This window comes from Quercus lobata, chromosome 11 (assembly GCF_001633185.2).
Source record: "Quercus lobata isolate SW786 chromosome 11, ValleyOak3.0 Primary Assembly, whole genome shotgun sequence".
NCBI lineage: Eukaryota > Viridiplantae > Streptophyta > Magnoliopsida > Fagales > Fagaceae > Quercus > Quercus lobata.
The window spans coordinates 45,844,799-45,861,897 of NC_044914.1; the positions used below are offsets into that span (position 1 = coordinate 45,844,799).

The 17,099-nt window shown below is 34.7% G+C and overlaps 2 protein-coding genes across 2 annotated transcripts; one reads left to right on the top strand and one right to left on the bottom strand.

Annotated features, from left to right (window-relative positions):
- The first annotated feature begins 315 nt into the window (after positions 1-315).
- On the top strand, positions 316-8,784 carry LOC115968189 (squalene synthase 1-like). Its single transcript, XM_031087500.1, has 14 exons — positions 316-857; positions 2,185-2,227; positions 2,968-3,057; positions 3,747-3,822; positions 4,640-4,709; positions 4,808-4,951; positions 5,046-5,150; positions 5,396-5,542; positions 5,842-5,917; positions 7,362-7,450; positions 7,927-8,018; positions 8,107-8,152; positions 8,273-8,352; positions 8,448-8,784. Exons 1-13 carry the CDS (start codon positions 663-665, stop codon positions 8,336-8,338), a joined length of 1,239 nt encoding a protein of 412 aa, XP_030943360.1. The 5' UTR covers positions 316-662; the 3' UTR covers positions 8,339-8,352; positions 8,448-8,784.
- Positions 8,785-10,107: 1,323 nt separating this feature from the next.
- LOC115969152 (SH3 domain-containing protein 2) lies at positions 10,108-15,765 on the bottom strand. Its single transcript, XM_031088721.1, has 10 exons — positions 15,546-15,765; positions 13,599-13,721; positions 13,403-13,472; positions 13,154-13,305; positions 12,198-12,299; positions 11,865-12,065; positions 11,686-11,748; positions 11,405-11,557; positions 11,236-11,310; positions 10,108-10,499 (listed from the first exon to the last, which is right to left on the bottom strand). Exons 1-10 carry the CDS (start codon positions 15,603-15,605, stop codon positions 10,383-10,385), a joined length of 1,116 nt encoding a protein of 371 aa, XP_030944581.1. The 5' UTR covers positions 15,606-15,765; the 3' UTR covers positions 10,108-10,382.
- Between the last annotated feature and the right edge of the window lie 1,334 nt (positions 15,766-17,099).

Below are 17,099 nucleotides of genomic sequence, written 5' to 3' on the forward strand. Positions count from 1 at the left end.
GATAGTAATATAGATAAGAATTAATAAGTCAACCCACAGGGATTGGGGAAAAGAAAATTACATTTGAAACCGACATTCCAAACGCCCCCTTATATCAACATCTCTTCAAAGTGTACACGTTCAGACTAAAGAAAGTCCGCACCGTCCAGCTAGTACCTCTTCAATTCACAATTCACACTCTTTCAAATTAATCATACATTAAATTCTTGCCCTTAAAATATAATATAAAAACAATTAATTAAAGAAATTCCCAACTACTACCAAAACTTATAAAACAAAACAAAGGAAAAATAAAAATAGTAAAAAATTTGAAACGCCAATCCAACCCAACCCCACCATCGTATCTTAGGAAATCTACAAAATCGTTCTTCTTCTTTTTTCATATATTTTTCTTCGAACAATTATTTTTAGTTTATTAGTCCCATCTTCGATAATTTTTTTGCGCTCAAAACTCTCTCTCTCTCTAGACGCCATTAAAGACCAAATGGCGTTACCACTATCGGTGCCTACGTAAGTTGATGGTACTATAAATAAACACACGCACACTCACAACAACTTGGGTGTGTTTCGTTTTTTGAGTTTTTGTAAACTCTTGGATTTGGGAGATCCAAAAACACGAACCCAAATTTGAGAACAGAAACAAGAAAGCAAAAACAAAAGAAATGGGAAGCTTAGGTGCGGTTCTGAAACACCCAGATGATTTGTTCCCATTGTTGAAGCTGAAGAGGGCAATGAAGCACGCGGAGAAGCAGATCCCTCCAGAACCACACTGGGGTTTCTGCTATTCCATGCTTCACAAGGTGTCCCGAAGCTTTGCGCTCGTTATTCAACAGCTCGATACCAATCTTCGTAACGCTGTAAGACTTGGAAATTTTTGATCTTTTTTATGTTTGCTTTGGTGGGTCTTTTTTTTTTTTTTTTGGTTGAGAATTTTGATTGAGTCACTTGGTTTTGACTTTTTTGTTGTTGTTGTTGTTGTTGATGATGATGATGTTATTGTTTGAATTATGTGTTTTGATTAGAAATTTGGATGGTTCTGATGTGATTTATTATGTGATTTTATGATTGATATTTTGATTTTTGTTTTTGGTTTTCGGGGTGTGGGAAATGCGTAGTTTCATTAATGTGTGTTTTTAAGGTCTTCTCTGCATGTTGTGGATGGTGGATGCTGTTAGTCTTATGGATTAGAAGGGTTGAGAATCCAAGAGGTTTTGCTTACATGGCTGATTGTACTTTTTATGTTTTATGGCTGATTGCTTACATGACTGGTGGATTGGTACTTGGTTGATTTGTTAAGCCAAAGTCTTCATTCCTTTGAAAGGACTGTGTGTAATCATTTAAACTTTGAATGGAGAAAGTAAAATTTACTCTCTCTATCTTTCACATATACACGCACAAAATATGTAATATACAAGGAGTCTAATTTTGACCATCAGAGGTTGAATTCTATGGCTGCCACTCTTAGAATAACAAATTAGTGATGTAACAGTGAAAAGGCACTGAGAAACTTTTTCCATGAACTGCTTCAATTTGGGTTCTAAAAGTGGAATTGCAACTACCAAGAAGAAGGGTTAAGTGCTCTTGTGACCTTTGATTTACATCCACTAATTTTTATAGACTCAACAAAACTGTGCTAGATTATATGGTATGGTATTAAAAATTAGGTCTTAGAAATCACGTAATAGTAGGTAGAATGAAATTTACCATGAGTTTTTCCCTGTATTTGGATGACAAAGTGCAGTGTCTGCCTATCCTATATGTGGCTTTAGAAACAAGAGAACAACTGGTGTGAAGGAAGATATAGTGTATTAGCTGCAGGAAAGGCTCCCAAATTCATTCTTTTTCTCCATTTGCTCTATAAGTTGACCAGAAAGTTATGTAAACAACTAATATTATTCAATCAATCAGATATAAAACATCAGATTAAGGACCATGAACTGTTGAACAATTCCATGCTTGATATATTTTTGGTCATTTTTATGATATCAGAATGCTGAGAGCGAGTCTTAAGTTCATACTTTCCTTTAATCATTGTTGTTGTTGCTGCTGCTGCTACTTATGTTATTTTCTCACTTAAATGAAAGACTACGGTGTTTCATATTCTAGTTAGATTTTTCTTCTTGTATTACTTTCTAGCAATATATCATATTTAATTTCTCAGAAATAACCTTCGTGGTTTTGCAGGTATGCATATTTTATTTGGTTCTTCGAGCCCTTGATACTGTTGGTATGTTCCTGTCAACGGCCTTAAATTTTCTCTGTTATCTTTCTTGAACTCTTTTATTTTATTTTTGTCTGGGTGATTGAATATGAGGTCTCTATATCAATTGGTAGCATTGTATTTATTGTAAAATGAAAGACCATTTATGAAACTGGATTCTCCAAGAGGGACAAGTTGTATTCACATGTTAGTAGCTCTATTTATATCTATATTACTAATAATGAGTGGGGAAAGAAGATTTTCAGCTTATGTCTGGGTTGACAGTGGAGCACATGAGGCTACCCTTCAGGCCCTTCCATTTTTTGATGTTATACATAAGAGACTCTGTCAAGGATTTATCGAAGAATATGAGTTCCTCTTAACAAGTTGAACCCCCTTGGGTTGCATTTCTTGATGTCAATACTTTAGTCTTTGTTGGAACTTATTCTAAATGATGATCAACTTCTAAATCAAATTTATGCATCATTTACTTGATCAAGTTCTAACTTTATAATTCCAAGGCAGCATAATGTTGTGTAGCTACTTGCTTTGACAAGCTAAATAAGATTCCTAGAAATGATGAAATATTTTTGTATTCTTTAGGTTTCTGCAATCAAGAAAATGCTGGTTACATACAAGATTCCTAGATCTTGATTGCCTTGTAACAGGGCAATCAAGAAAATGTGGGTTTCGATTTGGCAATAGTTTTAGTTATGTTATGTTAATTCTCCCAACTGACCAACTTTGCTTTGATTGTTTCTTTACAGAGGATGATACAAGCATAGCAACAAATGTTAAAGTGCCTATCCTGATAGCTTTTCATCGTCACATATATGATCAGGAGTGGCATTTTGCATGTGAGTGTTTTGAAGTCTTGTTACCTATTTTTCTCACCTTTAACTTCCCTAGATTCTATAGACCAAAGAAACTTTCTTCTATTTCATAGATTTGATAGATTTTTTTTTAAGCTGAGATTTATCATATATTTCATTTAGTGATTGTGTTTAGTGCTTGTAGGCAGGCACCCATATTGGGTGGGTGATTCAAGTTGTAGTCCTTTTAAAAAAAGAAAAGAAAAACTACACATTTGTGAGAGAATGACATGTCATTTGAACCAGGTTTCATTGGCAATTCAAGTTGTAGTCTTGTGGACCACCCCATTTCAGATGTTCAATTCTATTGCTGTTAGCCCCCATTGAGTTTGTCATGTAAATATATGCATGTATAGGCCGTAGTTGCAAGCAGATCCATTTATCCAATTTCTTCTTTTGCTTTTATTGTTATGGTTCTAATTGTTTTTCATGTCCTATTTTATACGAATTTTAATTATGCCTGTGTAAAATTATCATTTTTGACTTAATGCCTTAGGTTTCTAAACCAAGGACTTAAGCTTTCTTAGATCAATCATTTTTTCTCTTATAAGAAAAGTTTCATAGAACTTTTTAGGTATGCTTACATGTTACCTATCTGGCTATCTGTTACCTTGTCAAAGATGATTGAATCTTAAGTCCATTTGCTGATTTTTTTTCCTTGCTTCTGTGTAAAGGTGGTGAAAAGGACTACAAAGTTCTCATGGACCAATTTCATCATGTATCAACTGCTTTTCTAGAGCTTGGAGAGAGGTTATTTCTTCCTCTATAAATATCTGAAATGATTTTCTGTGGATATGAGAATATTGGTTTCATTTTTAATGATTCCTATTACAGCTTTAGTGCTTTACTAACCATGACCTGGTCAGAGTCTGTATCCTTCGTTCTCTCTTACCAAATTTCTACCTATACTTATTTGTTACTGAAAAATGATGATAGGATTCATCCAAAGGCTCATCTCTTGTTAGCAAGTAACATCTTGTCTATTGTCAGCTCAGTAACATGTATTACGTGATCTCTACATTAGCCCTGTGTTTCCACTGTACAACTGGAATGTCACTGTGGTAGTTAATGTGTTTGCTGTAACTGTAGAGGTCAAGTAGGTTATTTTCTGGAGTGAATCTTCTTTCCCCCCAATCCCTTCAAGTTTACTGATCATGGGATACATTAATGAATGGTTGGTCTCACTGGTTCAATGTGCTGATTATCAAGCACTTCTCCAAAAATGTTAATATTGTTAAAATTGGAATGCTTAGGATTCTTAAATAGTGTGATTGTTTGAGACACTAGAATTTAAAGTAGCCAGTTGGGTCTGGGAAAAAATGGACCATATTGTACGGGTCCCTTTTTGTGATTTTATGCCTTTTTTTTTTTTTTAATAATCTTTTTATAATGAATAAATAGTCCTCTGGGACTTATACATTATTCATAATTTAGTCGAGATTCATAGGATGCTATATGGTTCAAAAAAATTTGGCATATGTGAATATCTTGCCTGTGAATATGTTATATAAGTTCTTGCTTTACATTCTTTTAGTAAATAACAAGCAATTCTCTGTCAATTCTGCAGTTTTCAGGTGGCAATTGAGGATATTACCAAAAGAATGGGTGCAGGAATGGCAAAATTTATATTGAAGGAGGTTTGTGAGCTTGGGAGCTAAATCTATATCATAGGTCATGCAAAAAGTATATAATAAATATTTTATGTGACACCTATGTTTTTATCCTCATCCTGCAGGTAGAGACAGTTGATGACTATGATGAATATTGCCACTATGTAGCAGGACTTGTTGGACTAGGTTTGTCCAAGCTTTTCCATGCCTCTGGGACGGAGGATTTGCTTTCAGACGATCTATCAAATTCAATGGGTTTATTTCTTCAGGTAATGCTTTGCTGTATTAAGCAACCAATTCATTTTCATTCCAGTTTCTTTTGCTTGGAAGTTTGATTCAGTACTAAACATTCTACAACCACAGAAAACAAACATAATACGAGATTATCTGGAGGATATTAATGAGATACCAAAGTCTCGCATGTTCTGGCCTCGTCAGATCTGGAGTAAATATGTTATCAAACTTGAGGTGCATTTCTTTTCTAAGTCTCATCTCAATTCTATCATTTTCAGTCTTTATTTTATCTGTCATTTTGGCCTTTTATAATGATGTAAACCCAGTTTTATCACTGACCTTCAATAGAGGGGTAGGTCTCTAAAACATTGTAAAACTGTGTTTTCGTTAACAATTTATTGTTCCATTAAAAAAAAAAAAAAAACATCTTAGTGAGATTTTCTTTTCTCATTCACAATTTTAAAATCTTTGTAATCCAGGACTTGAAATATGAAGAAAACTCTGAAAAGGCAGTGCAATGTTTGAATGACATGGTCACTAATGCTTTGATACACGTGGAAGATTGCTTGATATACATGGCTGCTTTACGAGATCCTGCAATCTTTCGATTTTGTGCTATCCCCCAGGTATCTAATATTGTCAACAAACTCTGAGAGCCTCTTTTCTCCCCACCCCCACCAAAAAAACTATTAATATGTGAACTCTGAGCTGTTACCATTATGCCTGATAATTTAGCATATTGGTGTGGATTTATGTAATTTATACACAAATCACTTGCAAACCATATGAATATTGTCTGACCTTCATGGAAGTACCAAATCAAAATTAGGTCCGGTTTGATGGTGTGTAGTTTTAGATATATAACACTGATAATTATATGATGTTTCTGTGTAGCATCTCATTTGACATATGCTACATTTTCTAGGTCATGGCAATTGGAACACTGGCATTATGCTACAACAACATTGAAGTATTCAGAGGTGTAGTGAAAATGAGGCGTGGTAAGTCATCTATAGACATTGCTGTTACAGCTGAAACTGAAGGCATATTAAACAATGAAAATTAGTTAACATGTTTGTGGAATGAGGCTGTTCCATAGAAAATAAATGTATTGATTTTCAACTATTTGCTTCTGGCAAAGCTGCAAGCCTACCCTTCTCAAGTTGAGAAAGGAGAATTTCTCATGAAAAATTATCTTTGTTCTCATTTGAGTCTATCTAAAAGTTTCCGCAGTTCATTATCATTTACGAATATTAGTTCCAATTACAAATTTTTATGTGGAGTCATAGTAGAACAAACAAAAAAATTTAATTTAATGAGACATTCAAATGCGCCCTAACTGGGCCTTTAACTTTGGTTAACAGCTCTTAATACCTTTTCTACTATTATACTCTTAGGGCTAGATAGTGGGTCTTTTTAAAGTGATGCCTGGGGGGAAAAATGATTTAGATGCACATTCATGTGGATACTAAATTGAGAGCTAGTGGCCTTCAAAGAACAGTTTTATAGTCACTGTAATCTATCTGGCTTAGAGCACAGCAGGGGTTTCTTTAGGGGCATTGAGGCTTTTAGGAAGATTAGAACAATCAGAGACCCCCATTGATGAATGATTGTGCTTACTGCTGTTGGGTTTGTATTTAATTGTCTTTCAATTTTTTGATCAACTGGTTATTGAATTCAGAAACTGAGAGATGTTAATGTATGCTTATGAGTTAATTTGTAATTTGGTCCCTTTTTTTTATTATTTGGAGTGCACTTTGCATAATTCCCTCTATGCTTAGATTGTGCCCCCTTCTGTGCCTTCTAGAAATTTCTTAAAAAGATATGTTATGCTTTTGGGCCATGATAGCGAAACTATCTGATGCAAAGCCAAGAAAAGGGAAAAACAGGAGTAACTTTCAGACCGTATGTGTATTTCATGGAAAGACCAATATACAGTTGGCTTTGATCCATTTCTTCAGAGAAGATCCACTAATGGGTTTTCTAGCTGTCTGGATTAGCTTGATATGACTTTTGTAGACATATGAGCAAGTTTCTTGCAATAAAAAGTTGAACACATGAACACTCTTGTACACTTGTGGGGAAAGCGAGAGAAAATTTCCTGGGAGAATGTCTAAACACTTGGGTTCACCCTAAAATTGCTTTCTTTATTTTCTCTCTACTTTCTTTCTAACCAAGCAAGTGAAAATAATATAATTCTTTAATCTTCCTTTTATTTGCCTTATTTTCTCTTGTAAATTGTGAACCAAGTAGTGTAAGAAGATTTTAATTTCTTTTTCACTGACATGAATAGGCATTTGATGTCCTTTTTCATTTTTGAAAAACAAAATGATGGTTTGGGTAAATACAAAGGATTTAATATATTAATGCTGTTCTTCATAGCTCTTGTATTTATTTTGTGACAATTTCTTACTGAATTTTATTCATTCTGGTTATGTTTTCTAGGTCTTACTGCCAAAATCATTGACCAAACAAAGACGATTGCTGATGTCTATGGGGCATTCTTTGATTTCTCTTGTATTCTGAAGTCAAAGGTACAATGCTTTTATCAACGCTAAAAAGATATATTTGCTTGCAACAAGATATTTATTTGTTCAGTTTATATATTGGAATTATCTTTCCATATCCTATACTTCTAGAATTTTTCATTAACCCCTTTAGGTGTGTTTTTTTGTCTACTAGAACCCTAGATATGGCCCACACTTTTATGCGAATAGATTTTTGGGACATGAATCTTGTGTGCGGGAATAAAATAGTCAATGCTTCCAATGTGTTTTTTCCACTAGAACCCTAGATTTGACCCCCACTTTTATGCCAATAGATTTCGGGACATGAATCTTGTGTGTGGGAATAAAATAGTCGATGCTTCCAAGCTTTGAGGAAATGTTTGTAACCTTGGAATGAGCACACGTTTGTAATTGATGGCTGCTAGACATCTTTAATTTGCACTACTTTTATTGTGCACTGCACTTTCCTGAGTGTTACTAATAATGCACTGTTGGGTATATAGGTCGACATGAATGACCCTAATGCAGAAAAAACACGGAGCAGGCTGAATGCGATACAGAAAACCTGCAGGGATTCTGGACTCCTTAACAACAGGTTGTCATCTATGAACTCTGCACATGTTTCTCTATGGTTGTCAATGTCAATTATTTAATCTCTGACCACTTTTTGTGAATTTCACCAGGAAATCTTATGTAGTCAAGAGCAACCCTAGATACAATACAGCTTTTGTAAGTATCTGCCGATTTTTCATCCTTGAGGAATATATAAGCTCTTAATCACCCCCCTCATCCTCCAAAAAAGAAGTTATTTTAAGAATATCTAATGCTTATACTTTGATTTTAATGCAGATTTTGATGCTGATCATTATATTGTCTGTCATTTTTGCTTATCTCTCTTCCAAGCGACCAAATTAGTGTTCTCATTTATGGTAAGATTGATGGTTTTGTGGAACAAGTAAAAAAGAAAAGGTATTATTTTCTTCAGCTGACCGGAACTGATTTTTCATGTTTTGTTCTTATGCAGAACTTGAGGCTTTCTTAAATGTCCTGCGAGAATGGCTGGCTAGTTACTGAGAGCCTGCATTGTTCTATGGAACTTGATTTGTGTTTGTTTTTAATATTTTAATTATTATGCTTGAAGCTTGTATATCTACTATAAACATGTCAAATACAATTCCTGTAGTTTCTATCTCCTCTAGGATGCATTTACTGTTGGCAATTCTGGGCTCCTTGGCGCAACAAGTGAGCTCCTGTGTATTAGTTTTTCTAGTCATATTGGATTGAGCTATAACATTAAAGCTTTGTAAAACAAAATAAGAAATGTTTTTCATTCAAAAAAAGAACCCCAAATTTCCATTCTAGTGATGGCTCCACTTTTCAGTTTTCACACATGGTAAATCCACCCAAAATTGAGAAGAGAGACCTTTCAAATATAACCATAATGGTGGCAACGCCTCCAGTTTGTGTATAGAGTATATGGATGTAATATGTTGATTTTTTTTTTTTTTTTTCCTGGAAATTTTGTTATGGTTATAAGTAAAGCTTGTATATTCATATAAGCTGCCAAATACGGTTCCTGTAACTTCCTAGTTCCAATACCGTTTAGGAAACTCCACCTTTTCTAATTACCAACTTACCAAATTGTAACAAGTCGTTTTGGCATCATTTGTGGTATCCATGCATGTTTGTGGTTCGGACTCCGATTCCTTCCCTAATGAAAAATTACCAATAGCAATACCTCTAGTTTTTTTAATGCGAAAATAAATTTTCTCCTCTAACTATAATGTTATAATGTTGTTATCATTTTAGTTCGTTTCAAAACTTGTCATTAATCCCTCAAAATTTTCAAATTGTTGTCAGGTCTGTAAACTAGCCCAAACGTCATTTTGTTTTAAAACTTACAACAGCAAAAAAATGATAGCAATTCAAAAATTATATAGGTTAATTATAAAAATTTTGATACTTGGAGGACCAAAATGACAACAATTCAAAAGTTTAGAGAATTAATTGCAAGTTTTGAAATTGGAGGGTTGATAAATACAGTAACACCAAACTTACAAAATTTTAAAAAAATTTTCAAAAGTTGGATGAGTTAAATTGTAAATTTTTTAAACTTGAAGGTCCAAAATAACAACAATTCAAAAGTTCAAATTATTGGATTTGAAACTAGAGGGTTCATAATGACAATGACACCAAGATTAGAGAGAATAAAATATAATTAATCCTTAGTTATTTCAAATGTTTACAAGTCTAGTACAATCTCCACGACACTTGTGATTAAGAGAGAAAACAAAACTAGAACTTTTCCTAAGGAAAGAACAAAGAAAGTTTATCAAATCCACCAACTTTAGCGTGACGAAATATATAAGTTGTATAATACAACCTTCAAGGTGGCAGGTACTACAATTTTTAAATCATATAATATTTTCAACCAATTCTGTTGCCGTGTAAGGAAAACCATAGGTTGTAGGAAATAAAAGTCATGTTAAGCCAAAAACATTTGGAGCAGCCCGCTTGTTTGTAAGAGATTATTTTCAGCTTATTTTGACTTATGTACACCTTTTAAAAATTTTACTTAGAAAGAACAGCTACATTTTTGGCCGAATGATTTTTTTTTTTCAAGCTCAATAAACCACTTAACATAGCCTTCCAAAATGAGCATTAAGGTGGCTTGGAAAACAAAATATAGAATGAAAATATAACTTCACTCATCATCAATAAGTATGAACAAACAGAGACATCTTTGCACTAAAAGAAAGAAAGAGAGAAAAAAAAAAAGGGGTAGAAATAAATGTTTATATCAATAAATAGAACAAAGGGGGAAAGTCGTCATCTATTTCACATCAAAGTAGGTGATGATAGACCTTCTTCTATTTTCAACAACACAAGATCCAACTTGGATGCTGGAGCAAAACATACACACGTACAAAATCCTCTGGCAAAGAAGCCAACAGAAAAATCAGAATACTTCGGCCACCTTGCTTGCGAGAACACGATCCCTTCTTTCGACGTATCCAAATGGAAACCAACCTGCTTTACCTTTGCATTCACCCTCCGCCCACCCATTGTTTGACACCTGTTGAACAAAGAATATGATAGTTATGCTTGGACCGGATCTGACACATATAGAACACTGGCAATCAGACAAGAAAGGGGCTTTATGCCAACCTACTTATCTTTCTGTTTGGTTTACGTGTTTTGTACGAATTGAGAATGCATCTCCAAGCATGATTTTGGTGGATGTAAACCAAACAGAAAGATAAGTAGGTTGGATGAAGGTAATGTTTCATCAAACCACCAACCAAAATATAACCCAAATTCAGTAATTAATCAACTATATTATAATTTATAATTGTTCAAAACAAAACTAGCATTACTAAGAGTCTGTTTGGATACCGCTTATTGCTGAAAACTGAAAACTAAAAACTGAAAACATTATAGCAAAATATTTTTAAATATGTGAATAGTGCCGTGGGACCCAGTTGAAAAGAAAAATTTGCTGAAATCCATACTTACGGGTCCCGTGAACAGTGCATGGGACCCACAAAAAAAATGCAAACGCGCGTCTGCTTTTCTTTTCAGTGCAATCCAAACCCAGCTTAGATTTTAATCATTTCAATGAATATATTCATTCATCAGCAGGTTAGTGGGATTGGTCCAAATCCAAATGGGTTGCAGTCAGGCTTGCATTCAGCAACCAACCCAATACTAGTCAGACTCAAGGTAGGAGACATTCATTGGCAGGCATATATTAGAAGGAAAAAAAAAAGGAGCTAAATTATAAAAATGTTTAAGCCAAGCAAGTTATAAACCTTTCGGACAACAACATAGTCACCAATTGACAAATTTAGCTCCACATCAGATTCAGCTTGATATGGATGCATGACCTGCAACAGAATGGAAAATTAACAGTGACTATAAATATTGCGGAAAATTCATCAGTCAAACAAAGGTAGGAATAAGATATGCTTAATTACTAACCTCCCCTAAAAAGTAACCCATGGAGTCTGTTGTTCCATTATGTGTTTGAGAAGCATATACGCCATTAACTTCTTCATATGATGGAGGTGGAGGCATGGTGTTATCCACGCTTGGACTAGGAGATGCTTCAATCCGCTGTCGTTCCGAAATCATCTATCAACAACAATAGTAGATTGTGAAAAATCACAAAATGATGGAAAACACAATTGATCTTTTTACTGTAAATTCAGCTGCAATTGTAATTATAATAACGGTTTAAGGATGGCAACATGGTTGCATACCTCGCCTCCAAGCTGATCAAGTATCTGAAGGACCCTTTGGTGATAAGTGCGTTCTGCTTCGATCTTCACAATCCAGAAAGAAAAATGATGGATAAACTATCAAATCTGATTTCCTAAAATATATAGTGAAAATTATAATAAATGAGCCTATAACAAAATTGGATAGCAATTTGCACTACCATTGCTATAAGTCGCTGGAGAGTTAACCTCTGTTGTTGAGCTTCAACAGCAGCCATTGCTGCAGCAGCCTCCTTTCCTAATATTGCCATGTTTGCCTTTAGATCTTGTAGCTTTGCTTCAGCAGCTTCCAGTTTCATAATACTCTCAGAATTGCCAGGTGTTTCCCTCACTTTTGCTTGGCGTTTGGCAACTTCAATAGCCTGTCTAGGTTCAACAGAAAGTGTAATTACAAGCTTGTAAGAGGAGAATTAGCTCTTCAAGTAAAATTGACAATGCAATATATCAAATTTCTAATAACCAAAAACCCAACAAAATAACCCTGTTAAGAATACCTGAGCTTCAGCTTCTTGTCGCATTCTATCATAACGCTGAGCAAGATGTCGAGCATCTTCCAAAGGAGCTCCCATTACCATTGCTCTTAATGGCTCTGCGACCTAATAATCAAAGCATTTAACACAATACCCAGTATTAAGATACCAATAATTTTTGGGGGGGGCGAGGGGATGAGGAATCTATTGAATCTGAAACCAAAAGAATACAAAAAGTATTTTAAAAAAACCCTAAGATAAGCCTTTTAACAATTTTCAAAAATATCAAATAAGGTAACACAAACTCAAATGAGGTATGAGAAAATTGTTTATTCTAAAGGACAACTAATTAATAGAGGACCATGGAGTGGAAAATTTACTTGATTCTCTGTTGTCAACTGAACAGCATTAACTTAGCTAAATGCTGGAGCTGTTGGGATTCTGTAGGTAATAATTGGAGCTAATCCCAAAACATGCATAATTACACCAGTTCATCCAAATAATGAATCCCAAGCCCACATATACAGATTGAGGGTTTATATTCACAAATATCCTTGCAATAGCAGCTGTGTAAACCACTATGTAAAAAACCAATACGTAAAAGAAAGGAAAACTGTAGCAATTATTAGAAGAAAGGGGATCCCAAAAGACGAGGAAAAATGGAGAATCAAACAATTGCTGCAATGGCTGTTAGTATTTCAATCTGAGTCTAATGACTCCCTGGTCTCTATTAAGTTAGCAGGGGAACCATCTTCATGGGTGTGGCAGGGAAGTGCGAGGCTCAATTTTAAGTATTAAAAGACGCAGCAAATCCAATCAAGAGAGGTGGCATATCATCCATGCTATGCAATCTTATAAAATGTAATAGTTCATGCAAAGAACATCTGCCATGGATTTGTGAGGTGTTGAACAAATATCATGCACATGCAACCTAAACTCATGGAATTTCAAATTTTGGTGTATTAAATTCTAGGCCAAACCTGTGTACCAAGAGCTTTCAACAGATTCCCACGTTCCTTCTCCATTTGAGCACGAGCACGCCCATGATTTAGCGCAGCTCTTGATAATGTGCTACCACTGGTACATGTATTTTCTGAACCATATTTCCTGCTGTCTTCTGACAACTTTGTTCCTATTTGAACAAGATATATTAGACAGGATAACCATATTAAGTCCCCCTAAGTCAAATCCTGGTATAAGAAAATGGTATCAAAGCTCCACCAGCTCACCTATTTCAAGTTGTTTGGAACCAGTAACAATATATCCTTCTACACCACGAACAATATCCCTTTGATAATGCTGAAAAGATGAATGATGAATCTTTGTAACTTATGGAAGAAAACAAATGAAATATTTTTATAATGAATTTTATTTAAAAAAAAAAAAAATGTGATTAGAGATGGGCTAGGGGTGGACAAGACAAACCTTTCCAGCACGTGTTGATATGTAAAGCTTTTCAAGTTTCTGATGCTGATGGAGTTCTGCCTCATCAGTGACTAAGTTATCTGAACCTCCATATCCCCCAGCCCCAAACTGTTTTAGGACAGCCTAAAAAGACACTTAATTTAATTAACGAACTTGCTATTGTCAAACTGAAAAATAATTAAAATAAGGTAAGGTTGCGTATGGATACTTGAATTTGGATTTGGATTTGGATTTGAATTTGAAATGCCTTAATTCCAAATCTATAAATATTGAAGTATGTCTTATGGATTTCTAGAATTCTGAGTTAAGAAGTTATTTAAAATTCAAGGATTTCAAGGTTTAAAATCCTTGGTGGATTTTTCAAATCCAAATCCTTAACCCTTTGTAAACTATCCAAACAAAGTATTTGGATTTTAATCACTCAAATCCAAATCCATGTACCCAAATCCTGCCATCCAAACACATTATAAATGTTTCTTAAATCAACAGCACAATATAACAATATAAGTAGTTCTTTTTTAGTAAAGATTAAATGCAACTGTAAGCATTAAGCGAAGGACAATGAATTGGAGCACCAAATCAATGACCAATGTCAAAGTAAGCATGTGAGCCTAGTTTGTTTTCCCCGTAATTCGTAAGCCAGCATCTGCATGGACCAATGTGTTTCAAACCCACAACCTCATCCCCATTCCTATGAGGGTAGGAGATGCAAGCCTACTCAATGGATAAAAAAGAAAAGAAGGCAACAAGCACTGAATTCACACATGAGAAGCAGGCCTTGGTTATCTGAAATGACTAAAATACAAATAGTGTTAAACTATAAAAGGGCTCTGCTTGGACAGCTCATGGAAATCTGATTTCCCCATAATGTTCTCTATTTGATGTTATAGCACAAGCCCCATTATTGTAAATAAGGCTGACTATAAATAATGAAAACCATCAACAAAAATGGTGGGGAAATTAATAGAAAATAAGCCTATATCATTATTTCAGTGATAGCACCAGTTTTCCTATATGGCCTAATTCCAGATAAAGTTCTGTTCTTTCAATATACAACAATAGTACCAAAATTTCGGGGTCAGCTATGAATCCTCAACAGACTAATCAGGATTGGCCATTTGTATTTTATTCCGCCAATGGCCTCCAAAAAAAGATAAAATAAAAAGACCAAACATGCATTAAGTTTATCATCCATGACACACCATTAACTCTATCACCAATGGGTCTTGAACGCACATCCTCACCCTCAATGTAATCTTACAATCGAAGAAGATCCCATTTGAGCTAAAGCTCATTAGAAACTCAACGCCCCAACTTAAACTCACAAAATCCAAACCTAACTTGCTAAAAAAAAAAAAAAAAAAAAAAAAAAAAAAAAAAAGTTTCCTCCCTAACACAACATTGCCCATAAAACCATTCTTCAATTCTATCAAATGAAACTCCTAATCTAAGTCCGCAACAGTTTCAATTTCCGGTCCCCAAAACAGTCAGTGCTAATTAAAGCTGAAAGAATCAAAAAAAATTTCAAACCAGCTCATCATCCTTTAAAGCTAACTTGGCTATGCATCAGTCAGCAGCAATACTAGCTTATTCAATAACATATAAAAATCACAGATTTTGTGGGATTCTCTTTTCACTTTCAAAATTAAAAAATGCACAATCTGATAGATCCCAATACTCAATGTTACGGTACTAATATTTGAGCCAATAAAATTTTAAGCCATTTCCATTTTCTTAACGAATGCCAAACATGAAAACTAGAAACATGAATACACATAAATCGATCAAAAAATTTTGAATTTTGGAGGAAAATCTAATATGGGTTTGAGAAAAAGATTGAATTTTTAGCATTGAAACGGATCTAATTGTAAAGAACTGAGAGATGGGAATAGTAGAGGATCTGAAATAAACAAAGTTCAATCAAATAGGGTTTGTGAGAGAGAGGACCTGTTGTTGCCTAGCGACCTGTTCTCGAAGCTTGGTGGCTTGCTTTCGAATAGCTTCCATTCAAGAGCGAATCGGGCAATCAGATTTTCGGTTTCTCAGACACACAGAAGACCGGTAACGGAGTTTCAGAGAGAGAGAGAGTGAGAGAAAGAGAGAGAGATTTTCAAAATGTGTGTTGTTTGAACTTGCAAACTTTTTGGTCCCTTCGTGGAGACACTTGTCTTTTTTTTTTTTTTCTTTTTTTTTCTTTTTTTTTTCAGAGTAAAGTTTTAATTTATGTTGTCAGATCTCTTATAATAAATTATAAATTTTACTAATTAAACTCACAAAATTGATCTCAAATTCTTATTACTATGTAATTTAAGTTTTTTTTTTTTTATAAAAATAATTTAATGATTGTAAATTTGCATTAAGAGCTTATATTTTTGCTTTAAATAAAGGTTTATATTTTCTATACATGATGGTTATTTTTTTTTTATAAGTATACATCAAGGTTATGGTTGGCACCTCCACTGCTAGTGCTTATAATGGACACATCCAACGTAAAAATTCTCTATCCTATATATATAAATATAAATATATATATATATATATATATATATATATATATATGTGGGGTCAGAGAATTTGTGACCCCGGCCTACTTTACATTAGGGCCCAAGGTCCGCGTCGAGGAGAGACGTTGCCGAGGACATGCAGCGAAAGTACAAATGGCTTAGAAATGCAACTAAGGACGATCCTATCCTCGGCATCCCAAAAATTAGAAGGGAAGAACGGCACGCTATCAAAGGCAGCTCCTAAAGTGCTCCCATAAGAGAGAACGAGTACAGTAGGACTCGCACGGGGCTACAGTGTGGGAGCGGTTCAAGGAAAAGCTGTCACCTTCGCATTGAATGCGCCAACAAACGTCCTGGCCACATTAATAGAAAAAGATCTCTGAACAGTGTGGTTTCGGTTATTGCAACTAACAGAAAGTGGGGGAAGGCGGCTGATGGGACAAGCACTCGAGTAGTTACCTGCCTGATCAACAGATGGAAGGTCAAGATCAACTGAGAGGGCCTATATAATGTAAGAATTCATCCACCAAAAGGGAAAGGAGGAAAAAGAAAAAAAAGAAAAGAAAGAACAGAAGGTATCATCTTTAGGACCATTGGAACTTAGCGTAAAAGGAATAATAAGAACATTAAGTTCCTCGGACGAGGTCCAATGACCGGAGCCAGAGAGGCCGTGCCAAGGAGAAAGTCTTCTTGGATAAGTTCAGTTCACCTCTGTGCAATCATCTTGAACACCATGACTAACGATCATCCGTTCACCAAGGCTTAGACTTTTTAGCTCACTCTTTACAAATTTATTGTTTGGGCCTTTAACATGCGAATCCGATACGAATTTGAGATCGTTACAAATTAAGTCCTTACAATATCATATTTGAAGACGTTAATGTGATTGAGACTATCCATAACTTCTCAACCACTAGGCTATTTCAAGTGTATTTGGATACCGTTGATTTTGCTGAAATTAAAAAATTATTGCTAAAAGTATTAAAGTAAAAATTAG